This window comes from Dendropsophus ebraccatus, chromosome 3, assembly GCF_027789765.1.
Source record: "Dendropsophus ebraccatus isolate aDenEbr1 chromosome 3, aDenEbr1.pat, whole genome shotgun sequence".
Lineage (NCBI taxonomy): Eukaryota > Metazoa > Chordata > Amphibia > Anura > Hylidae > Dendropsophus > Dendropsophus ebraccatus.
Window position 1 is genome coordinate 188,695,802 of NC_091456.1, and position 26,086 is coordinate 188,721,887.

At 45.0% G+C, this 26,086-nt stretch overlaps 2 protein-coding genes and 1 pseudogene across 2 annotated transcripts in view; 1 reads left to right on the forward strand and 2 right to left on the reverse strand.

Moving 5' to 3' along the window:
- Positions 1–26,086, reverse strand: part of LOC138786597 (zinc finger protein 208-like) — a 646,972-nt pseudogene that overhangs the window by 564,843 nt on the left and 56,043 nt on the right.
- LOC138786727 (zinc finger protein 271-like) overlaps positions 1–26,086 on the reverse strand; it is a 256,641-nt gene that overhangs the window by 164,115 nt on the left and 66,440 nt on the right. The gene's annotated exons all lie outside the window — the stretch shown is intronic.
- The window catches only part of LOC138787588 (uncharacterized), a gene marked incomplete at its 5' end in the record, with an annotated part of 98,129 nt that overhangs the window by 32,697 nt on the left and 39,346 nt on the right, over positions 1–26,086 (forward strand). Inside the window, 3 exon segments of the mRNA XM_069964934.1 lie at positions 1,087–1,726; positions 19,556–20,636; positions 24,769–24,847. Coding sequence (XP_069821035.1) covers positions 1,087–1,726; positions 19,556–20,636; positions 24,769–24,847 — 1,800 coding nt within the window.

The following is a 26,086-nucleotide window of genomic DNA, read 5'->3' on the forward strand; positions in this document are numbered from 1 at the left end:
TCTTTGTTCCAAAAAAAGTGCTTACTAGAGTAGACAATTTTTCAATGATCGCGTATATGACCCCTCATGACCTTTGACCATTATACTTAGTTTAGATGCAGGAAAGGCCTCTGACAAGACCTCATGGCCCTTTTTTTCCCACCACTATACAGTGTAGACGATTTGGCCTCATATTCTACCAATTTATAGCTTATATGTAAAGTAACGGCAACTCCAGATAAACAGACGTAATACTTAATACCAAAGCCAGGTATCCATCCACAGACAGCTGTTTCACAGTTCCATTGATGGATACCTGGCTTTGGGAGGCTCTGAACACTTACCAAGGACGTATGTAGCCAGAGATTGGCCGGGTCACTGCCCCACGTGACTTATGCAGAAAATGAGAGAAAAGCGGTGATCTGCCCCCAGTAACGCCATGCTGGTTGGGGTCCAGCAGGTTATCGGTATGTAGGGGGTCAATAGTCCAATTTTTTATTTGAAAAGTTTCCATTACTTTTACTACTAAGGAAGTCATCTCGCCGGCCTCCAGCTTCTAGATTCTTCTTCCTGCTGCGAGTATGTAATTCTGCCGGCCCCTTAACCCCTTTGGCTCCTGCTCCGCTGTGTCTGTATACATTACCTCTCCTCGCTGCACTGGTCCCGGCGTACTGCTCTCCCACCCAGCCAATCAGTGTGTTGCCCAGCCGCAGCCACTGATTGGCTGGGCGGGAGAGCAGTACACCGTGACCCGTGCCGTGAGGAGAAGTAATGTATACAGACACAGCGGAGCGGGAGCTGAAGGGGTTAAGGGGCCAGCAGAATTATATAGACCGCTGCGAGTATGTAGTGACAGGGAACTGCCAGGACCTGACAGATTAGCGAAATTTACGTTGCGAGTCTGTATGTGTTTTACAGACCCTTAGGATGTCATCTACCCGGCCTACAGCTTCTAAATCCTTCTCCCTGACACTTCCTGTGGATGGGAACAGATCTGATCATTCTTATTATGTTACATAAAAAAGAGTAACTTTCCATGTCTGCAATATGTTTAAGCTTCTATTACTGGGAAATAAGAGAAGTGGTGTTTTCTCCTTTGCAGATGATTCTACCAGGAGCTCAGGGGGACATCAGATCTCCTCAGAGGATCATATCACACAAGATACATATGAGGAGCCGTCCACTATCCCAGATACACCCTCATGCTTCACCCACCAAAAAAATCTTACAGCAGAGAAGGCATGTTTAAAATGTGGGAAATGTTTTACTAACCAATCAAATCTTCTTCGCCATCAAAGAACTCACACAGGGGAGAAACCTTTTCCATGTTCAGAATGTGGGAAATGTTTTGCTAATAAATCAGATCTTTTTATGCATCAGAGAACTCACACAGGGGAGAAACCATTTTCATGTTCAGAATGTGGAAAATGTTTTTCTCAGAAATCAGTTCTTGTTACGCATCAGAGAACACACACAGGGGAGAAGCCATTTTCATGTTCAGAATGTGGAAAATGTTTTTCTCATAAAAAGAATTTTATTTACCATCAAAGAACTCACACAGGGGAGAAGCCTTTTTCATGTTCAGAATGTGGGAAATGTTTTACTCAGAACTCAGTGCTTGTTACGCATCAGAGAACGCACACAGGGGTGAAGCCATTTTCATGTTCAGAATGTGGGAAATGTTTTACTCAAAAATCAGAACTTGTTAGGCATCAACCAACCCACACAGGAGAGAAGCCATTTTCATGTTCAGATTGTGGGAAATGTTTTATTTGGCAATCACGTCTTAGTAAACATCAAAGAACTCACAAAAGGGAGAAGCCATTATATTAATGAGGTAAATGATTATAAAGAATTCTAAATGATTATGATTGAAAATCCGTATTTTGTAGTAAAACAGTTCTGTGTATAGTACAGTCCCTGACAGAAGTTCTGTCGCTTATCCATGTTGTGGAAACCAAAGCTTATAACCTGACTTAAAATTCATCCATTGGTTTTAGTAATGACTCATATGAAAGCTGAATCCCTTCCAAATGAGTTTTTTTTAACAAAAATAAATTGCGTCACTGCTGAAATATTGATTATTTAATGAACACAGAAAAGTCAGATTTTGTCAAGACAAAAGTTTTGTCACCTTGTCATATAAATCAGCCAATCCTAGTTTCCAGCCTCCCCTGTGCTCACTAATTGATCGGTTAATTAGTGGGTGTGTATAAAAAGAACTGCAGCACCCCAGACCTTTACTTGAACTGCAACTTGACCACTGACACCAGGCCAAAAATCCCCCCTGCAACTAAAACCTTGATTATCAAGAGGCTGAAGACCAGATTCACTGCAGAGGTGGCCGGCACCTTTAATGTGTCAAGTACAAAGAATTAAAAAAAGATTTGAAGAGACTGTAGATTGTTTTGATGAGCCTAGGTCCGGCAGACCCTGCAAGACAACAGCTCAGGAGGAAATCTGAAGCCAGCCCCTCTCCCACTGCAGCACAGCTCCAACAGGCCTGGTCACCTCAAGTCCCAGTGTCAACTACAACCTCAATTCCAAAAAAAAGTTGGGACACTAAGCAAAATGTGAATGAAAACTGAATGCAATAATATGGCGGTGCCAACATCTAATATTTTATTCAGAATGGAAAACAAATCACAGATCAAAAGTTTAAACTGAGAATGTATCAATTTAAGTAAAAAATTTTTGTCACTGTCTACAAATCCCCCAAAAAGTTGGGACAAGTAGCAAGAAGTGGCTGGAAAAATGACATTGAGCACATAAGGAACAGCTGGAAGGCCAATCAACACTAATTAGGAGAATTGACAACATGTTTGGGTATAAAAAGAACTACTCAGAGTGTCAGCGTCTCTCTGAAGCCAAGATGGTAAGAGGATCACCAATTCCACCATTGCTGCGCAGAAATATAGTGCAGCAACACCAGGATGGTGTTACCCAGCGTAAAATAGCAAAGAATTTCAAGTCATCATCAACCATACATAACATCATCAAAAGATTCAGAGAATCTGGAACAATCGCTGTACGTAAGGGTCAAGGCCGTAAAACTCTACTGGATACTGGTGATCTCCGGGCCCTTAAATGTCACTGCACCTCAAACAGGAACGCCACTGTCGGGAAATAAGAGAATGGGCTCAGGAATACTTCCAGAAAGCATTGTTAGTGACCACAAGCCACCGCTCCATCCGCCGTTGTCAGCTGAAACTCTTCAATGCAAAGAGGAAGCCATTTCTAAGTAAGCTCCACAAGCTCAGCCGTTTGCACTGGGCCAGGGGTCATTTACAATGGAGTGTGGCAAAATGGAAAACTGTTCTGTGGTCAGATGAGCCACGATTTGAAGTTCTTAATGGAACAGTGGGACGCCATGTCATCCATGACCAAAGAGGACAAGGACAACCCAAGTTGTTATCAAGGCTCCGCTCGTTCAGAAACCTGCATAACTGATGGTATGGGGTTGCATGAGTGCTTGTGGCATGGGCAGATTGCATATCTAGAAAGGCACCATTAATGCAGAGAGCTATGTTCAGGTTCTAGAACAACATATGCTCCCATCTAGACATCATCTCTTTTTCAACAAGATAATTCCAGACCACATTCTGCAGCAATCACAACATCATGGCTACGTAGGAGAAGGAACCGGGTACTGAAATGGCGGCCGGCCTGCAGTCCAAATCTTTCACCTATAGAGAACATTTGGCGCATCATAAAGAGGAAGGTGCGACAAAGAAGGCCCAAGATGATTGAACAGTTAGAGGCCTGTATTAGACATGAATGGGAGAGCATTGCTATTTCTAAACTTGAGAATCTGGTCTCTGTCCCCAGACGTCTGTTGACTGTTGTAAGAAGAAGGGGGGGATGCCACACAGTGGTAAAAACGGTCCAGACTTTTTTGGGATTTGTAGACACTGTGAAATTTTGAAACAACATATTTTTCACTTAAAATGATACATTCTCTCAGTTTAAACTTTTGATTTGTGTTTTATTCTGTATAAAATATTAGATGTTGGCACCTCCACATCATTGCATTCAGTTTTTATTCACAATTTGTTTAGTGTCTTAACTTTTTTTGGAATTGAGGTTGTAGAACAGTTTCACAAAAATAATGAGGCTCTTGGTAACCATTTGCGTTACGGTGGCCTCATATCGGGGCAGTCCTACACTGTACTATGGCCTCTCCATGGCATGAAAAACACCTATGCTCTGGGCATGCAAGATCCATCTTATACTGGCACAAGTAATTACACCACCTGGGTGGAATGGGTGGAGCGCACGACCAAGTAGAGGCAGCCACTCCCCCATCTGGAACACAGAAAAAAGACAAATTTGGTCAGCTCTCCTAGAACACCATTCACACTAGGCAGGAGCACGTTGCTATGGCTGAAGTTGTGTTTTTGTATATTCCAAGATACTCGCTATAAGAATGAAGAATATTTTACCTCATCTGATTCAACCAGATCAGGTTGGATTTGTTCAGGGTCGTCAGGCTTTCATGAAGTTATATGATTTCTCAAAAACCCCAACTCCGGCGGTAGGAAAAAAAAAATCACCATCTATCCTGAGTCATTTACCATTCGAAATTCCCGCCCGCCGCAGTCCTTTCAGCCCTGTCCACGTCTTCGGATCTTCACTTCCGGATTCCTTTGGCATGAATGGGAGCGAAAAGGCTACTGGTGCACACCGGCAACCTTTTCATTGGCCGGAAGCCATGTGATACGTTCCACCAGTAGCCTTTTTGCTCCAATTCATTTCAGACATTGTCACAAAATGGCGGTGGGAGAAGAGGACGTGGTCAACAGTGAATGTGTAACGTTTATTTCATCTCATGAGGGGGGAAGGGCGGAACAGCTACAAGCAAATGATTCACACATTATAAAGTTATATAACCCTTTAACTCTCCTAACAGATCTTTGATCAGAATGTTATAGATTATCACAATTCCCTTTTTCTTGGATGGCCAGAGTAAATGTGGTAAAGATTGTATTGTTACCTAAATTTCTTTATTTTTGTAGAACAATACCATATACCATCCCAACCCTTAATTTTTTGTCAGCTCCAAACATTATTAAGTTAGCTCCAAGCACGTGTCATGAAGCAGCTTCTACTTAGAAAGCTCAGTACTGGTGGCCTAGGAGTTCCTGAACTAGTATCTTATAATAGAGCGGCAATTTTAGACCAGACAATTATTTTCTGGACCTCATCTCCATCCCATATTTGGTCTACTTTAGAGGATCATCTTGTTTCTGATTTTACCCTTACAATCATTCCTCCTATGTAAAAAATTGTTGGAGAAAGGCATTGGGTTCATCTCACTAAAAGACACATTCCCCTTTCTTTTCTTAAATCTCTTCTCTCCTTTAATGGATTTCCCCACATGGATGTCCTTAAACTGCCAACCTCTACAAGACCTATATGCAGGGCCGGACTGGGGCTGAAAATCCGAGCACACAGGGCCACTCGCCGTGCGGTGATAAGTTATGAGACGATGTTGTGAGTGCAGCATGGCTGCATGTTGTATCATCACAGCCATGACTGGAATTACAGATAATAACACAGTAAATGGGGTCAGAAGCTTCTGTCTCTGTACTTTGTAGCGGTGCTGCAGTTACAGGTCGTCACCACTACACAGTGTACAGAAACAGACTGCTTCCTGGTCACCGTGCTGAGTTTAACACCACCCCCACATACTGACTTATACCACCGCATACTGACTAATACCACTGCATACTGACTAATCAGTATGTGGTGATATTAGTCAGTATGCAGTGGTATTAGTCAGTATGAGGTGACATTAGTCAGTATGTGGTGGCATTAATACCGCCACATACTGACTAACACCACCGCTGCTACTAAATAACATCCACTGTACAAAGATTACTATAACCTCATACAGTCATATAGAGGTGGACGCAGCTCCACACAGGTTCTGTACACTGCAGTTACATCAGGTGACTCACAGGGGACGTCTTCTCTGATCAGAGTTCTTCCCTTTTTATCTTCTCCATCTGTCCTGGGCCAGTAGAACTTCTCCGAGCCACGAATCCACAGAATCTGTCAGAGAAACATATTAGGCTTCTCACACTGGCACCATCCTCATCTCTATACACACTGCACATCTGTATGGGCCCCTTTACACCCTCATTTAGTAGGTAGCCCTGACTCTATGTGATCCCCCTTATAGTATATGCATCCCTCTATGTAGCCCCCTTATAGATGGCCCCTTCTCTCCCCCCCCCCCTTATAGATGCCCCCTTCTCTCTCCCCCCCCTTATAGATGGCCCCTTCTCCTCTCCCCCCCCTCCTCGTAGATGGCCCCTTCTCTCCCCCCGTCCCTTATAGATGGCCCCTTCTCTCCCCGTCCCTTATAGATGGCCCCTTCTCTCCCCGTCCCTTATAGATGGCCCCTTCTCTCCCCGTCCCTTATAGATGGCCCCTTCTCTCCCCCTGTCCCTTATAAATGGCCCCTTCTCTCCCCCCCTGCCTTATAGATGGCCCCTTCTCTTCCCCCCTTGTAGATGGCCCCTTCTCTCTCCCCTCTTCCTTGAAGATGGCCCCCTCTCTCTCCCCCCTTATAGATGGCCCCCTCTCTCTTCTCTCTACCCCTCCGTTGTGGATGGCCCCTCTCTTCTCCCCCCCCCCTTTGTTATAGATGGCTCCCTCTCTCTCCCCCCCCCTCCGTTATAGATGGCCCCCTCTCTCTCCCCCCCTCCGTTATAGACGGCCCCCTCTCTCTTCTCCCCCCCTTATAGATGGCCCCCTCTCTTCTCCCTCCTCCCTTATAGATGGCCCCCTCTCTCTTCTCCCCCCCTGCCTTATAGATGGCCCCCTCTCTCTTCTCCCCCCTCCCTTATAGATGGTCCGATCTCTCTTCTCCCCCCTCCCTTATAGATGGCCCCCTCTCTTTCCCCCCCCCTCCATTATAGATGGCTCCCTCTCTTCTCCCCCCCGTTATAGATGGCCCCCTCTCTCTTCTCCCCCCCTCCCTTATATATGGCCCCTTCTCTCTTCTCCCCCCCTCCGTTATAGAAGGCCCCCTCTCTCTTCTTACCCGCCCCATCTCTCTTCTCCCTTATAGATGGCCCCCTCTCTCTTCCCCCCCCCCTCCATTATAGATGGCCCCCTCTCTCTTCCCCCCCTCCATTATAGATGGCCCCCTCTCTCTTCTCTCCCCCCCTCCCTTGTGGATGGCCCCCTCTCTCTTCTCCCCCCCCCTCTCCCACCCCATGCAAAGCAGATAAAAAAAAAAAACTCACCTAACAACCCGCTAACCCCCACCCCCACCGTTCCTCTCTTCTTCTCCTCCAGGCTACGTCTGTCCCCGTCTGATGCGCGGCTATCCCAGGCAGCACGGCCATCATAGAACGCTCTGCGCGCTGGGGCTTCCGGTACAGAGAGCGTCTCTAACGTGCACTCTCTGTACCGGAAGTCACGGCCACAAGGAGCTCTATGATGCGCGCGCTGCCGGGGATCGGACCGGACACCTCCGCCAGCCGCGCATCAGCCGGGGGTGACTGGAGCGTTGTGGGCCGGCGATCCAGTCTTTCTCCTAGCCCAGTGACTCCTCCTCCCTACGGTAGGGGAAAGGAGTTGCTGGGTCAGGAGGAGCATGCCCTTCTGGCATTTGCCAGAAATGCTCTATGGCCAGTCCGGCCCTGCCTATATGATTCGGAGCCTGATAAGCAGTTCTCTGAGTTATCGTCCATTTTGTCTCTCCAACATTCTCATTTCTTCTAATAACTCCAAGCTAGATGTTTCCTAGATTCCTTGAACTGGCCCCCTCCTCATCCTAAACTTACAGATTTTCACAACTATTTTTTAAGACGGAAAGGTCACACTAAAGGTTTAACGCAGCTTACAACTTGTTGGCAAATACATATCCTAATACTAAACTGACCTTTATATGTAAGTGGGAGGAGGAATTGGCAGAAAGCTTTGAGCAAGAACAATGGCGCCAACTTTATAATTGGATTTTAAAAAACTACATGCATTAACCAATCAATTGGTAAATGAGAAAAATTCAGATAAGGTGGTACCTCACCCCAAGTAGACTAGCACATATGACTTGAAATGACTCCAATTTATGTTGTCGATGTTGCGCTCAAAAAGCTACCCAGTTACATATGTGGTGGTTTTGTCCAAACCTCACTGTTTTTGGGGAAGAAATCCTTACATTATTTGCTCACTTTAAAATTCCCAGCTCACTGAACACTCCGGCCTATTAGCGGATAGACTTGCTATAGCCCAAAAATAGAAATCCCCTACTCCTCCATTATTGGATGAAGTGATTTGCAGAGTTAGGCACATATTACTTATGAGACCGGCCTTTCCGTGATCCAACAGGGTCACAGAACGGCCGTTCTCATTAAAGATCATCCTGACATCTTTAGGGTTTTAGAGTTCTGATGCGGGCCCATCCGTGGGTGCCCGCATCAGAACTCCCCACACCACACTATGGAGCAAGCGGCCGGAGCCGCCCACTCCACAGTGTGCACTGACAGGGTTTTCTGCAGCTGCTATTCAAAGAATAGCGGGCGCAGAAAACAAATGTCCGTTTTCTACGGTGCCGCTGGGGATCCCGGCCGGAGTGTATACTATAAGGGAGAGAGTTATTACCACTCGGCCTGTGACAGGATATATCTTCATTTATTCATCATAACATCCATCCTCCCTGATATCCTCTCACTACGGAAATAAAATTTGTCACCTGTAATTTTCTTTTCCTGGAGTCCGAAGGCAGCACAACAATGGGTTAAGTTCAGGTTCCCTGGAACAAGTCAGAAGAGACTAATTAGCAGTAATTAACAATCAAAGATAATTAAGCTCCTATAAGACTGCAGAGAGACCACCAACACACTGAGTAGTATGCAGCAAAAAAACTACTTTATTGGGGGGGCCTTTGTGCTGCCTTCGGACTCCAGGAAAAGAAAATTACAGGTGACAAATTTTATTTCCTTCCTGGACGTCCTCCGGCAGCACAACAATGGGATTTGTGAAGCCTTTTAAGGGGGGGGAATACTCTCTGCAGCCCTTTGTAGCACTTTTTTGCCGAAGGCTGAGTAGGTAGACATGTCTAATCTGTAATGTCGGATGAAGGTGGCCGGACTTGCCCACGTCGCCGCTCTGCAGATTTCTTCCAGCGGAACGCATCTGGATTCGGCCCAAGAGGTGGCAGTAGATCTCGTCGAATGAGCTCGGAGATGACTTGGAATCTCAAGACCTTCTTTATTGTAGCAGAAATCTATAGTGTCTCTAATCCACCTGGACAGGGTGGGCTTGAATGCTTTATTACCTTCTGTTGATGAAGAAAAAAGAAGGAAGAGGTGTTCAGATTTTCTTACTGCACTGACTCTGCTCAGATAGCATAAGACTGATCTCCTCACATCCAGTAGTGCCACTGCAGGATCCGTAGAGTCAAGGGAAGGCAGGACGATCTCCTGATTCATGTTGAAGGATGATGATACTTTGGGGCGAAACCCCGGAAGGGTACGTAATACTAAACAGTCACCCAGGTCTCTCAGGTAAGGTTCCCTCGATGACAGCGCTTTGAGTTCGCTCACCCTTCTTGCTGAAGCCATAGCGACCAGAAAAAGTGTTATCCATGACACATATTTTATGTCTGCCGTCTCAAGTGGTTCGAATGGTTCTTGAACCAGATGCTTTAACACCAGGAGTAGATCCCAGGAAGGCAAGGGACTTCTTACTGCAGGTACTATATTCTTCACAGCTTTGAAGAAAGTCTTGACCATCGGATTATTAGAAAATTTCCCATTAAGATGTGCATTAATCGCTGTGAATTGCAGCTTCAAAGTATTTAGTTTCAGACCTTTTTTCAATCCTTCTTGCAAGAAGTGTAGAACTGAAGGGAGGGAAACTTCTGAGGTAGAAGGGCTGATGGTAGACTTAAAGACCTTCCAGATTCTTTCATATGTCTTGAGCGTGTTTGGTTTCCTGGCTTTCGCTAAGGTTTGTATGACTTCTTCTGAGAAACCTTCTTGGCGAAGTTGATCTAGTTCACCAACCAGGCTGTTAAGTGGAGTCTCTCGAGATCTGGGTGGTATAGTCCCCTCTGGGAAAGGAGGTCAGGAGGAGGTGGTAGCTTCCAGAATCTTCCTCTCAAGAGTGACCAGACAAGCGAGAACCAGGCCCTGCGAGGCCAGAACGGGAGAATTAAGATGGCTTTGGCCCTCTCTTGTTTGACTTTTTCTAGAACCTTCTGAATCAGAGGAACCGGAGGGTAGGCGTAGACAAAAGCTGTCTTCCAAGACATGGACATCCCCTCCAGCACGTAGGGGTTCTGATGACGGACCAGGGACCATTCTGACTGGTGGCCATCACGTCTACTTCTGGGAGACCAAACTTTTGGGTTATTTCCCTGAAGATCTTGGGGTTCAGGCTCCATTCGCCCGGCATCAGGCGATGCCTGCTGAGGGCATCTGCTATTACATTTAGGACCCCTCCTATGTGAACTGCTGAAATGGCAAGAATGTTCTTCTCTGCCCACTGGAATAGTAGTCTGCATTCCGACATCAAGGAGTCGGATCTCGTTCCCCCTTGCTTCTTCAGATAGAAGACTGTTGCCATGTTGTCTGACTGCACCAAGACCTCTTTGTGGCGAATCAGAGGAATAAAATGCTGTAACGCCAATCTGACTGCGTGCAGCTCTTTCCAGTTTGATGACATCATCCTCTCTTGTGGGGACCAAGCATTCTGGATCCACCTTTTCCCTACATGGGCACCCCAAGCCCAGAACGAGGCATCCGTGGTGACGGTCACTTTCGGACGAGGTAAGAGAGACACTCCTGTCTCTAGACGGCCTGGATGCAACCACCACGTCAGGTCTTGTCTTGTCTTGTGAGAAATGAATAGTGGCTTGTCTAAGGTTGAAGAAGTCCTCTTCCATGACGTCAGGATGTCCTCCTGAAGAGCTCTCGTGTGTGCCCGCGCCCAGTTCACAGCATCTATGGATGATGTTAGGCAGCCTAGAGTCCTCATCGCTCGTCTTACTGAAGAATGAGGATGGACTAATAAATTTCGGACTTCTGCTCTCAGTTTCCGGATTCTTTCGGCTGAAAGAGTAAGAGTCATTTGGTGCGAATCCAGAACAAATCCTAGATATTGGACCCTTTGTGCGGGAACCAGTTGAGACTTTTCTCTGTTTATGATAAACCCGTATTTTTGAAGAAAGCTTAGAGTGGTGGCCAGCTGAGAGCGAAGGAGAGACTCTGACTGTGCTTTGATGAGCCAATCGTCTAAGTACGGTATTACGGTTATTCCCTATAGACGAAGAGCTGCTGTTAGAACAACGGCCACTTTTTTTAAATACCCTTGGCGCGGAGGACAGGCCGAAGGGAAGGCATGTAAACTGGTAGTGATTCTGAGTCTGATGATCGAGGATAGCTACTCGCAGAAACTTCCTGTGAGCTGGAATCACTGGAATATGCAGGTATGCATCTGTTAAGTCTATTAATGCAAAAAAATCGTTTGGCTGCAGACAGGCGATTACTGATTTTATATTTTCCATTTTGAAGTGTTTGGATACCAGGTGCCTGTTTAGGTAGGTTAGGTCTATTACTAGCCGGAACTTTTTGTTTGGCTTTGGCACGGTGAATAGTCTGGAATATACCCCTCGGCCTCTTTGACTGAATGGAACCTCTTCCAGGGCACCATTCAACAGGAACTGCTGGACCAGGGGGGGGGAAGGTGAGGATCGGATGAGGTGTTTATGAAGAACTTGTCCTGAGGAATGGTTCTGAACTCTAGTGAGAGACCCACGGAGACGACTTTGTGCACCCACAAATCTTCTGTAGACTTCCGCCAGTTGGAAGAAAAATGTAGCAGCCTTGCCCCCACTGGTGGAACTGATAGCCTGGCGTCATTGCTCTGTAGATCTTTTGGACTGCGGCTTTTCCTTTTTAGGATTGTATGTTGTCGAGTCTCTGGTCTGTCGGGAATTGCGAAAGCGAAAAGGCCTATAGTTTTTCTTAAATTTTGGTGAGGTGCGTCTCCGATGAAACGGTTTCCCAGTTTGTTTCTTCACAGATGAAGGAAACACCGCCCCCTTGTCTTCATTGATATCTTTTAGAATTGGGTGAAGTTGGGGTCCGAACAGGCTTTCTGGATCAAAGGGGAGAGAGCAGAAATTATTCTTAGAGGAGAGATCACCCGACCATTGTTTAATCCAGAGACACCTGCGTATGGAATTCGTTAATGCCAGAGTGCGAGAACTCAAACGGAGAACATCAACCGGATAGTCACATAAAAATTCAGCGGCTCTTTTCATCTGAGGGATTTTATTAATAATATCCTCACGTGGTATTCCTTCTTCCAGATCTCTGGTCAGATGACTGAGCCAGGTGCGGATAGCTCGGGCGACTGGGACTGCTGCAAGTGAAGCCTTAGCTGTAAAGGAAGCAGAGGAATAAGCTTGTTTAGACAGCGTATCTGCTTTCTTATCCATAGCATCCTTCAGTAATGTTGCTTCATCAGAAGGATAAACAGAGTTCTTGGATAGCTTAGCTACAGCTAGGTTTATTTTAGGGGGCAACTCCCATGCTTCACACTCTGTAGCATCTATTTTATACAGATTTTTGAACCCGACCCCAGGGTCCACCCTTTTCTTGGGTTTTTTCCAGTCTGCTTCAAACAAGGTTTTTAACAGTGGATGACTCAGAAAAACTTTTTCTTCCCCTGCAGGATAGTAATATAAAGCCTCTTTCTTGGGTCTCTTAGGAAGGGGCTTTTCTGATTCCACTGTAGTTTTCACCGCTTTAATCAATTTATTTAAGTCCTGCTTATTAAATAAATAATAATCTTCAGAACCTCCCTCATGCGGATCATCAGAAGACGAATCAGAGGAAGCAGCAGAGGAGCGTGCTGGAGGAGAGGGGGATCTGTCAGACCTTGACCTCTAGCTGGTTGCTGAGAACCCATAATGTTGCCACACTGATCTTTAAACCAGGTGAAGAAATCTTGTGCCTGAGACTGGAAATAATTGACAGCAGGAGGGGCAAAACAGGCATCACAAGTGTCATCCCGGGCATCATCAGGCATAGGTTGCCGGCAGGATCTACAACTCCTGTGCCTCGCTTTCCTGCCTCTTTTCCCAGAGTGACCAGACATCTAGGGAGAAAAAAGTATGGCATTAATATGCTGGAATGGTCGACATACAATCTGGCCCCAGCACACAGTACTTACTATTGGTGTCTAAATACTCGGCTGCCTGGCAAGTGGTAGAGCACTGCCAGCAAGCCAGACGCCAACTAAATACCTTTCCAGCGCTTTGCGCATGCTCCGTCGGGCCGCGAATCACTTCTGGTGTGGTCACTTCCGGTGACGCCACTTCCGGTGACGTCACTTCCGGATTTCCTGGTGCGCGCGATTGGTCTGCAATTTTTGTGCCTCCCGCCGGAAGCACGTCATCCCCGGCCGTAACGTCACATCCGGTCTGACCTCCGATCCCGGAAACGCCATCTTGACACGTGGAGGACGCCGGAGGACCCTAACTTCAGCAGAAACACCGGGGATATGCGGGACCGTACACAGGATAGAGTTATTGCAGGTACTCGCTGCATGGAACTCTAGAATAAACCTTCCTTAGCAGGAACCCTCGCTGCTATATTTAGGAAGGTTTAAGCCCACAATAGTGATCTGAAACAAATAAAACATAATATTAGTATAAGACAAAAGAAAAAATATATATAAATATAATAATAAAAACCTGACTCCTAAGAGTCCACAGTCTCTTCTAAGATGTTTGCAGAAGAAATAAAACTCAGTGTGTTGGTGGTCTCTCTGCAGTCTTATAGGAGCTTAATTATCTTTGATTGTTAATTACTGCTAATTAGTCTCTTCTGACTTGTTCCAGGGAACCTGAACTTAACCCATTGTTGTGCTGCCGGAGGACGTCCAGGAAAGAATGCTACATATATATATATATATATATACAGCTCAGCTACATGTACATTACACATATACAGCTCTACTGTGTACAAATACAGCTCAGCTACATGTACATTATACATATACAGCTCAGCTACATGTACATTACACACATACAGCTCTACTGTGTACACATACAGCTCAGCTACATGTACATTACACACATACAGCTCAGCTACATGTACATTACACATATACAGCTCCGCTACATGAACATTACACACATACAGCTCCGCTACATGTACATTACACATATACAGCTCAGCTACATGTATATTACACACATACAGCTCAGCTACATGTACATTACACATATACAGCTCAGCTACATGTACATTACACACAGCTCAGCTACATGTACATTACACACATATACAGCTCAGCTACATGTACATTACACACATACAGCTCAGCTACATGTACATTACACATATATACAGCTCAGCTACATGTACATTACACATACAGCTCAGCTACATGTACATTACACATATACAGCTCAGCTACATGTACATTACACACATACAGCTCAGCTACATGTACATTACACACATACAGCTCTGCTACATGTACATTACACACATACAGCTCTGCTACATGTACATTACACACATACAGCTCAGCTACATGTATATTACATACCTCCCAACTTTTGCAAAGAGTAAAGAGGGACATGTGCGCCGCGGTCCCCATAGCCACGCCCCCATAGCCACGCCCCCATAGCAAACCTCCATAGCCACGCCCCCATAGCAACCCTCCATAGCCACTCCCCTACAGTCACCACATGCTGCTGACTGAATAGTGCCCTATACAGTATCCAATCCCCCATTATAGTGCCCCACATAGTATCCAATCCCCCATTATAGTGCCCCACATAGTAGCCAATGCCCCCATATAGTGCCCCACATAGTAGCCTATGCCCCCATATAGTGCCCCACATAGTAGCCAATCCCCCCATATAGTGCCCCACATAGTAGCCAATCCCCCCATATAGTGCCCCACATAGTAGCCAATCCCCCCATATAGTGCCCACATAGTAGCCAATCCCCATATAGTGCCCCACATAGTAGCCAATCCCCTCATATATGCCCCACATAGTAGCCAATGCCCCCATATAGTGCCCCACATAGTAGCCAATGCCCCCATATAGTGCCCCACATAGTAGCCAATGCCCCCATATAGTGCCCCACATATTATCCAATCCCCCATATAGTGTCCCACATAGTAGCCAATGCCCCCATATAGTGCCTCACATAGTAGCCAATCCCCCATATATGCCCACATAGTAGCCAATCCCCCCCCCATATAGTGCCCCACATAGTAGCCAATGCCCCCATATAGTGCCCCACATATTATCCAATCCCCCATATAGTGTCCCACATAGTAGCCAATGCCCCCATATAGTGCCCCACATAGTAGCCAATCCCCCCATATATGCCCCACATAGTATCCAATCCCCCATATATTAGCCAATCCCCATATAGTGCCCCACATAGTAGCCAATCCCCATATAGTGCCCCACATAGTAGCCAATCCTCCATATATGTCCCACATAGTAGCCAATGCACCCATATAGTGCCCCACATAGTAGCCAATCCCCCATATATTCCCCACATATTATCCAATCCCCCCATATAGTAGCCAATCCCCCATATATGCCCCACATAGTAGCCAATGCCCCCATATAGTGCCCCACATAGTAGCCAATCCCCCCATATAGTGCCCCACATAGTAGCCAATCCCCCATATAGTGCCCCACATAGTAGCCAATCCCCCATATAGTGCCCCACATAGTAGCCAATCCCCCATATAGTGCCCCACATAGTAGCCAATCCCCCATATAGTGCCCCACATAGTAGCCAATCCCCCATATAGTGCCCCACATAGTAGCCAATCCCCCATATAGTGCCCCACAGAGTAGCAAATACCCCCCATTTGTGTGGCCCCAGCGGAAAAAAACAATAAACCAGTAACTCACCTGTCCTCCGGTCCCAGCAGCTCCTCTCCCGGCAGAGCGCGCACTCCCGTCATCCTCCGGGGCGGGCAGCGGGGTACAGAGACACTGACTGTGCCGGAAGTAATTCATGATGGAGGCTGCAGGTCACTTCCGGTACAGTCAGTGTCTCTGTACACCGCTGCCCGCCCCGGAGGATGACGGGAGTGCGCGCTCTGCCGGGAGAGGAGCTGCTGGGACCGGAGGACAGGTGAGTTACTGGTTTATTGTTTTTTCCGCTGGGGCCACATATAATGCGGGACACGGGGGGCCGTTCCGGGACCGCGGGACAGCACCCCGAAAACGGGACTGTCCCGCGAAATCCGGGACGGTTGGGAGGTATGATATTATACATATACAGCTCAGCTACATGTACATTACACACAGGGCTCTGCTCAACACACATCACACACAGACAGCTCTGCTGCACACACATCACTTCAGCTCATCCAGCACAGCAGAGTCCTGCATACACTGAGTAGCAGCCCCTGATCATGTGACTCCTCCTCCTCCATGTGACTGATCACATGACTGTGACATCATGGCAGGTCCTGGAAGCACAGGGGAAGCACACGGCTCCTGTACAGCTCTGTAGGTGGAGGGAAGGAGCTGGGGGACAGCGGGAGGATTAACCCCTTCAGGACTGAGCTGTATTAAGTCTTAGGTATGAAGTGTTTTTTTCTCAGATTTTGAGCAATACCTGATATATTACATTGTCTCCTCTTCTCTCCATTCATCTTCCAACACTCCAGGATCCTCTGCTGATATCTTCTATATAAGAGACCGACCCATCAACCATGGAGAGAGACAGAGACAAGATGGCCGAGAGGATAATAACCCTCACCCTACACATACTCTTCCTGCTTACTGGGGAGGTGAGGGATTCTGGGAGTGATGTCATCATGACATCATTCTTATCTATGGAATAACAGATGGATAGGACTGGAGAGGAGGGATTCTGGGAGTGATGTCATCATGACATCATTCTTATCTATGGAATAACAGATGGATAGGACTGGAGAGGTGAGGGATTCTGGGAGTGATGTCATCATGACATCATTCTTATCTATGGAATAACAGATGGATAGGACTGGAGAGGTGAGGGATTCTGGGAGTGATGTCATCATGACATCATTCTTATCTATGGAATAACAGATGGATAGGACTGGAGAGGTGAGGGATTCTGGGAGTGATGTCATCATGACATCATTCTTATCTATGGAATAACAGATGGATAGGACTGGAGAGGTGAGGGATTCTGGGAATGGATGGAGTGATAGTAATGTGTCTCTCCATACACAGGATTACACAGTAGTGAAGAAGTCCTCTAGTGGGCGCTGTGGGGCCCCTGGGTGTGAAGGATGGGGAAGAACCCTGAGCCCAATCCCGGGGCCCCTGATACATGAGGAAATGGAGGAAGAGAAGATCCTAGAAGTCACCAACAAGATGGTGGAGCTGCTGAGTGGAGAGGTGAGACTGTGGCTGCTGGGAATGCTGGGACATTATACAGTAACACCACTGGAGGGGTGGGGGGATGACTGTGTGACCATTGTGTGTCAGGTTCCTATAAGGTGTCAGGACGTGGCGGTCTATTTCTCCATGGAGGAGTGGGAGTATGTAGAAGGACACAAGGATCAGTACAAGGATGTGATGCTGGAGGATCAGCAGCCCCTCCCATCAGCAGGTAATAGACAGGACTATATACACACCTCCTCTCTGTATTATCTGGATGGAAAGAATGAATTCAGTCTCTGTATGTGTTCCCTCCAGTCAGATCCAGTAAGAGAACAGCACCAGAGAGATGTCCCCGTCCTCTTCTCCCACAGGATCAGGATCAGGTAGATGGAGATGTTCCCTATGATCTGTACATCCCACCTGACTTCTCTTACTGTCTGATGACTTTTACAAGATTTCTCTCACATCTTATGAATCAGGGGGAAGATGGGAACAATATTAATGCTCCAGAGACAGATGACAGCAGTGATGAGCAGTATAAGGAGGATACAGGGAAAGATGCTATAGAGAGAGAAATTAAAGAAGAGCCAGATGTGAGCGGTGATGATATGGAAGATAATACTACAGGGAAGGATCTGAACTCTATCAATGCTACAAATATGATGTTAAAAGAGGAAGAAGAGACAGATGAGAGCAGTGATGAGCAGTGTAAGGAGGACATCACTACAGGGAAGGATCTGAATTATATTAATGCTACAGACAAGATAAAAGAAGAAGAGACAGAATACGTCAGTGATGAGCAGTATAAGGAGGACATCACTACAGGTAACCGCCCAGGTGAGTAGTGACCACTAAATGCAGAGAACAGTCACACATTCTCCTCAGTCACCGGCTGTAACTATTCTGTGTGGAATATTATAAGCTCTGTGTCCTGTCAGTTTTCCATCTATATAATCATTCAGCCTAAATTCTAATATACAGCACAGTCCCAGCGGACAATATATCACTATCAGTCTCCTGCTGCTGCATCTATAGTGACTGTCCTCATCTTACAGCGCACCTGTTGGGAATTTTTTTTTTAAAAATCATAAGGGGTTCTGATCGCAAGTAGTTATGTATTATCTCATGAACAAAGAAAAAAACTCAGCTCACCATAGGTGGTTTGTTGTGTGATGGTGGACATTCAGGTAGGAGCAAGTGGAGTAGTAGCGGGCCGCACCCGGTAATAATGGTAAAAAAGAGGAGAAGATCCACAGCGTCCAAAAAAGGTTTGTTGTCTTTATTATGAGGCATATAAAAAGTTACAAAAGATAAAAACGTAGGCCTACATGTTTCGGGGAAGCACACCCTCTTGATCACGGCAGTACAGACTTTTACAGAATCACAGGTATATATGCCAAACATCTAGATGCAGTGGGGAAGGGAACGCCCTGTGAGTGGGTGTGGTTACATATGTGGTTAGGCACAATTGAAAAACCTGCTCCACACTGACAGTATAGGCCCTAGACCAGGGCTTTGCTGTGACATCCTTTGTTCGGGGAGGGTCAACCAGAGAGTAATTTGGAAGTCTCTGAACACTTACCAAGGACGTATGTAGCCAGAGGCCAGCCGGGTCGGTGACGTCACTGCACCACATGACTTATGCAGAAAATGAGAGAAAAAGCTGTGATCTGCCCCCAGTAACGCCATGCTTGTTGGGGTCCAGCAGGTTATCGGTATGTAGGGGGTCAATAGTCCTATTTTTTATTTGAGAAGAGTTTCTGTTACTTTTCCTACTAAGGACGTCATCTCCCTGGCCTCCAGCTTCTAGATTCTTCTCCCTGACACTTCCTGTGGATGGGAACAGATCTGATCATTCTTATTATGTTACATAAAAAAGAGTAACTTTCCATGTCTGCAATATGTTTAAGCTTCTATTACTGGGAAATAAGAGAAATGGTGTTTTCTCCTTTGCAGATGATTCTACCAGAAGCTCAGGGGGACATCAGATCTCCTCAGAGGATCATATCACACAAGATACATATGAGGAGCCGTCCACTATCCCAGATACATCCTCATGCTTTACTCACAAAAAAAATCTTATAGTGGAAAAGCCATTTTCATGTTCAGAATGTGGAAAATGTTTTGCTAAGAAGTCAGATCTTATTATGCATCAGAGAACTCACACAGGGGAGAAACCATTTTCAGGTTCGGAGTGTGGAAAATGTTTTACTCAGAAAGCAGCTCTTGTTACGCATCAGAGAACGCACAAAGGAGTGAAGCCATTTTCATGTTCAGAATGTGGGAAATATTTTACCCAGAAAGCAGCTCTTGTTACGCATCAGAGAACGCACACAGGGGAGAAACCATTTTCATGTTTGGGTTGTGGAAAATGTTTTACTCAGAAAGCAGCTCTTGTTACGCATCAGAGAACGCACACAGGGGTGAAGCCATTTTCATGTTCAGAATGTGGGAAATGTTTTACTCATAAAGCAGCTCTTGTTACGCATCAGAGAACGCACACAGGGGAGAAACCATTTTCATGTTCGGAGTGTGGAAAATGTTTTACTCAGAGAGCAGCTCTTGTTACCCATCAGAGAACGCACACAGGGGTGAAGCCATTTTCATGTTCAGAATGTGGGAAATGTTTTACTCATAAAGCAGCTCTTGTTACCCATCAGAGAACGCACACAGGGGTGAAACCATTTTCATGTTCAGAATGTGGGAAAGGTTTTACTGAGAAAGGTCACCTTGTTTCGCATAGGAGAACGCACACAGGGGTGAAGCCATTTTCATGTTCAGAATGTGGGAAATGTTTTACTGAGAAATGTCACCTTGTTTTGCATCAAAGAACCCACACAGGGGAGAAGCCATTTTCATGTTCAGAATGTGGGAAATGTTATACTCGTAAAAAAAATCTTATTTCCCATCAAAGAACTCACACAGGGGAGAAACCTTTTTCATGTTCAGAATGTGGAAAATGTTTTATTGACAAATCTCACCTTGTTTCGCATAGGAGAACTCACACAGGGGAGAAGCCATTTTCATGTTCAGATTGTGAGAAATGTTTTACTCGTAAAAAAAATCTTATTTACCATCAAAGAACTCACAAAGGGGAGAAACCTTTTTCATGTTCAGATTGTGGGAAATGTTTTACTCGTAAAAAAACCCTTATGGACCATCAAAGAATTCACACAGGGGAGAAGCCATTTTGATGTTCAGATTGTGGGAAATGTTTTCATTGGCAATCAAGTGTTTGTAAACATCAAAGAACTCACAAAAGGGAGAAGCCATTATCTTAATGAGGTAAATGATTATAAAGAATTCTAAATGATTATGATTGAAAATCCGTATTTTGTAGTAAAACAGTTCTGTGTATAGTACAGTCCCTGACAGAAGTTCTGTCGCTTATCCATGTTGTGGAAACCAAAGCTTATAACGTGACTTAAAATTCATCCATTGGTTTTAGTAGTGACTCATATGAAAGCTCAATCCGTTCCAAATGAGTTTTTTTTAACAAAAATTAAATTTGCGCCACTGCTGAAATATCGATCATTTAATGAACACAGAAAGGTCCGATTTTGGCAAGACAAAAGTCTTGTCACCTTGTCATATAAATCAGCCAATCCTAGTTTCCAGCCTCCCCTGTGCTCACTAATTGATCGGTTAATTAGTGGGTGTGAATAAAAAGAACTGCAGCACCCCAGACCTTTACTTGAACTGCAAGTTGACCTCTGACACCAGGCCAAAAATCCCCCCTGCGACTAAAACCTTGATTATCAAGAGGCTGAAGAGCAGATTCACTGCAGAGGTGGCCGGCACCTTTAATGTGTCTCTGTGTCAAGTACAAAGAATTAAAAAAAGATTTGAAGAGACTGGAGATTGTCTTGCTAAGCCTAGGTCGCAGTGTCAACTAGAACAGTTTGTAGAATTCTGTCTTGGAATGGCCTCCATGGTGGAATCAGTGCCCAGAAAAGGAGAGGTTTTTCCCGAAACATGTCAACCTCGTGTTTATTCTTGATGAAGTGTTTTTTTATTCTCCCCTACATTGGAGTCCTTTGATAGTTTACAGCAGTAGCAGCGCTGGAGTCACTGAACCAAAAACTTTTTTACCATTTTTTACTCTGTTCCATTTCTATACGGGCCCCGACTTGGGGAGCATCCCGTCTGATGGTACATCTAGCTTAGCATCCGCTGTGACCTCGATTACCTACTCCAGCTGGACATCTCCACTCCTCCAGTACCCTTTTTAGGGTTATATGTATCAAGCCCAATTGGCTTCAAGGTGAGTGCAATACCTCTCTCCCCGCTGTCTACATTACCCTCTGATATTACACAAGGTTCTTTTTCCCCTTCTGTTTAGTCAATGAGGTTCCAAGTGTGTATCCAGAAGAACTCTAATGCAATTAATTTTTGGATCCTGTTATCACCACTGTGTGGTATGGGGATATAGTTCAGGACCTGCGAAACTTCACCCAGGACTGTATCCCACTTTTCTAGGCACCCGGAGCAGAGCTCAAATACAGCCAGCTGACAAGACGTCAAGCATAGTGAAGCACTTCGCTACTACCATAAATTTGCTCACACACACAGCTCATACATGCACACTCACACAGAAAGCTCATACAGACAGAAAGGGGATTAATGTTCAGTTCTTTCGGCGGATGGCAGAATCCCCGACCATAGACTAGAGTCTATGGTGAGGGTGGAGATGCGCACTGCCATGAGCAGCGGAATCCGCAGCGGGTTATCCGCCCAGATTCCGTAGTGTGAACCCACCCTGACATCACAGAAAGGAGAAAAAAAGCAAAAAAAAATAAAAAAAATTTAAAGCGAAACCAGAATTTTTATTTATTTTTTTTAAACAAAAAAATATTTAAGGAAAACGCATATCACTGTTGCGTTACTCCACCAGTATCCCTGGGACCGTCTGACATGTGTTTCGCACTTCCGTGCTTCATCACGAGCTCCTGAAATCTCATGCAGCAAAACATAGAATAGCATCTAACAAATCTCAGCCAGGTCATCTTATTTTCAACCCGTTTAATATAGCAGAATAATCTGCATCTTACTATAGCAACCCCTATAATTTAGCACAGGAACTTAACACCTACACCCCTTCTTCTCAGGACATAGACACCTATTTATCTCGCCTATTGTTACCCCATTTATCTCCAGAACAGCTTGATTCTCTTAATACTCCCATTACGGAATCTGAAGTGCGTTTAACATAAATCCCCCGGCCCCAACTGTCTCCCTGATGAGTACTACAAATAAGTTTTAGATGCCCTTTCCCCTATGTTGACAAAAACCCTTAACACTATCATACAACACAATGTTCCCCCTCCCGAAATGTAACAATAACTATCCATAAACCAGGTAACTCTCCGGAACATGCAAGTCATTGATATCAATATATATATATATATATATATATATATATATATATATATATATATATCAAAATATATTCCAAGATAAAAAAAAAGACAAATTTGGACAGCTCTCCTAGAACACCATTCACACTAGGCAGGAGCACGTTGCTATGGCTGAAGTTGTGTTTTTGTATATTCCAAGATACTCGCTATAAGAATGAAGAATATTTTACCGCTTCTGATTCAACCAGATCAGGTTGTATTTGTTCAGGGTCTAGGAGAATTTTAGATTTCATTGAGTTATCTGATTTATCAAAAACCCCAACTCCGGCGGTAGAAAAAAAAAAAAACACCAACAGACACAGATCCTATACTCACCATCTCTCCTGAGTCGTTTGCCATTCGAAATTCGAAGAGGCGGAACAGCTCCAAGCGGATGATTAACACACATTACAAAGTTATATAACCCTTTAACTCTCCTAACAGATCTTTGTTAAGAAAGTAATAGATTGCCCTAATTACTATGGCAACAGTAAATGTGGTAAAGATTGTATTGTTACCTAAATTTCTTCTTTTTTTTTTGGAGAACAATACCATCCCAACCTCAATTTTATGTCAGCTCCAAGCGTTATTATGTCAGCTCCAAGCACGTGTCATGAAGAAGCTTTTACTAAGAAAGCTCAGTACTGGTGGCCTAGGAGTTCCTGAACTAGTGTCTTAGAGCGGTAATTTTAGACCAGACAATTATTTTCTGGACCTCATCTCCATCCCATATTTGGTCTTTTTTAGAGGATCATATTGTTTCTGATTTTAACCTTACAATTATTACTCCTATGGAAAAAAAAACTGTTGTAGAAAGGCATTGGGTTCATCTCACTAAAAGACACATTCCCCTTTATTTTCTTAAATCTCTTCTCCCCTTTATGGATTTCCCCACATGGATGTCCTCAAACTGACATCCTCTACAAGACCTATATGATTCGGAGTCCGTTAAGCAGTTCTCTGAGTGATCGTCCATTGTGTCTCTCCAACATTTTCGTTTCTTCCAATACCTCCAAGCTAGACGTTTCCTAGATTCCTTGAACTGGCCCCCTCCTCATCCTAAACTTACAGATTTTCACAAGTACTTTTTAAGTTGAAAAGGTCACACTCAGGGCCGGCTCCAGGTTTTTGTGGGCCCTTAGGCGACAGAACCTCAGCGGGCCCCTCATCCATCCACTATGCACAATCACTTGAGACACCACTAACATACACACACACACACATGAAACAGACACTGCCTGATTCTGCCTGACTGACACTAACTTACTGATACTGACTGACACACTCAGACACTGATACACAGCACTTACAGCTCAGTCTTTTCCCTCTTCCTCTCTGTCTGCTGCTCTCCACACTGTAAAGTTAAGGACCTTCAGATCATGTGATCAGGTCCTTCACCCTCTATGTGCAGTTCCTGCTCTGTCTTCTGATGTTCATCCCGCTCACCCTGCACTACAGTGAGCAGGCTAAACATTAGAACACTAGGCCCTTCTACCTCTCTGGGCCCATAAAGGCGCTGTGGGCCCCGGCACTTGCCCAGGTAAGCCCTGTGCTGACGCCGGCCCTGGTCACACTAAAGGTTAAATGTCAGTTTACAACTTGTTGACAAATACATATCCTGATACTAAACTGACCTTTATATGTGGGTGGGAGGAAGAATCGGTAGAAAGCTTTAAGCAACAACAATGACGCCTAGTTTATAATTGGATTAAAACAAAACTACGTGCATTAACCAAACAATTGGTAAATGAGAAAAATTCAGATGAGGTGGTAACTCATCCCAAGTAGACTAGCACATATGACTCGAAATGACTCCAATTTATGTTGGCGAGATTGCACTCGAAAAGCTACCCAGTTACATATGTGGTGGTTTTGTCCAAACCTCACTATTCTTTTAGAAGAAATCTTTACATTACTTACTCACTTTAAAACTCCCAGCTCACAGAACACTCCCGCCTTTTCAATTCTCGATCTACATTTTTCTGATATCTTTCCCTCTTACAGAACAGTGGTTCACCGTATTCTATTAGCGGCTAGACTTGCTATAGCCCACAAATGGAAATCCCTACTCCTCCATTATTGGGTGAAGTGATTTGCAGAGTAAGCTAACATTTATTATGTTAAATTGTTTTCCCTTAGTCCTATTGGCATTACAATAGCTGGGGGGGGGGGGGGGGGTGTTCTCACCCCTGTGGGCCACTAGGACGAGTGGAATTTTAACGATAAACAAAATTGCAGCTCCTCCCACCCCTGTATATAAGGGTGCGTTTACACTGAAAGATTTATCTGACAGATTTTGGAAGCCAAAGCCAGGAATGGATTTGAAAAGAGGATAGATCCCAGTCTTTCCTTTATGACCTGATCCCTGTTTATAGTCTGCTCCTGGTTTTGGCTTCAAAGATCTGTCAGATAAATCTGTCTGTGTAAACGCACCATTAGGCCCCTCTACCTTAGACTCCTCAGTTTATTAACAAGTCAATTTATATTTAAGGGGGGGACTCTTGTGATGCCAATAGGACTAAGGGAAAACAATTTAACATAATAAATGTTAGATTCCCTGTCGTCCTATTGGCCTCACAATAGCAGGGGAATTAGCAAGTACAATAAACGCCCTAGGGTGGGATCTCAGAGACGGAACTTAACACTGATTTTGCAAATACAGTAGATGCCGATAACAAGGAGTCAATCCGGTAATGTTATAAAAACGTAATGGGGTAGACCATGTAGCAGCCATGCAGATATTCTCCATAGGAATAGCATTCCTTTCAGCCCAGGAGGTAGAGACCGATCTGGTGGAATGTGCCTTTAAAAACTCAGGAGTTTGAGTCTCTGCCATGGCATAGCAGACCCTGGTACATTCGCATATCCATCTAGAGATGGAAGGTTTTTAGGCCTTCTTACCTCTGTAACTTCCCTGGAAGAGGATTAGAGGATTTTCGTCCTTACGAAACTGTCTGGTCCTATCCAGGTAGATACATCTTACCTGGATGTTATCCCGGAGGAGCGATCTCCTTAACTGAAGCCGGCCCGGGACTGCTCCAAGATGGCGCCGTCCCCGGCTTGGCACTCGTTTGTTATCGGCTGCAGCAGCCGAAAGCAAACGAGTGCCGATCTCATTGATCTTTGCTGTATATCTTTACAGCAAAGATCTCAATGAGAGATCAAAGTGTATATACTAGAAGTCCCCCAGGGGGGCTTCTAGTATATGTGTAAAAAAAATAAAGTGTTGTTGTCAATAAAAAGCCCCCTCCCCTAATAAAAGTCTGAATCACCCCCCTTTTCCCAGGTTATAAATAAAAGTAAATAAATAAATAAACATGTT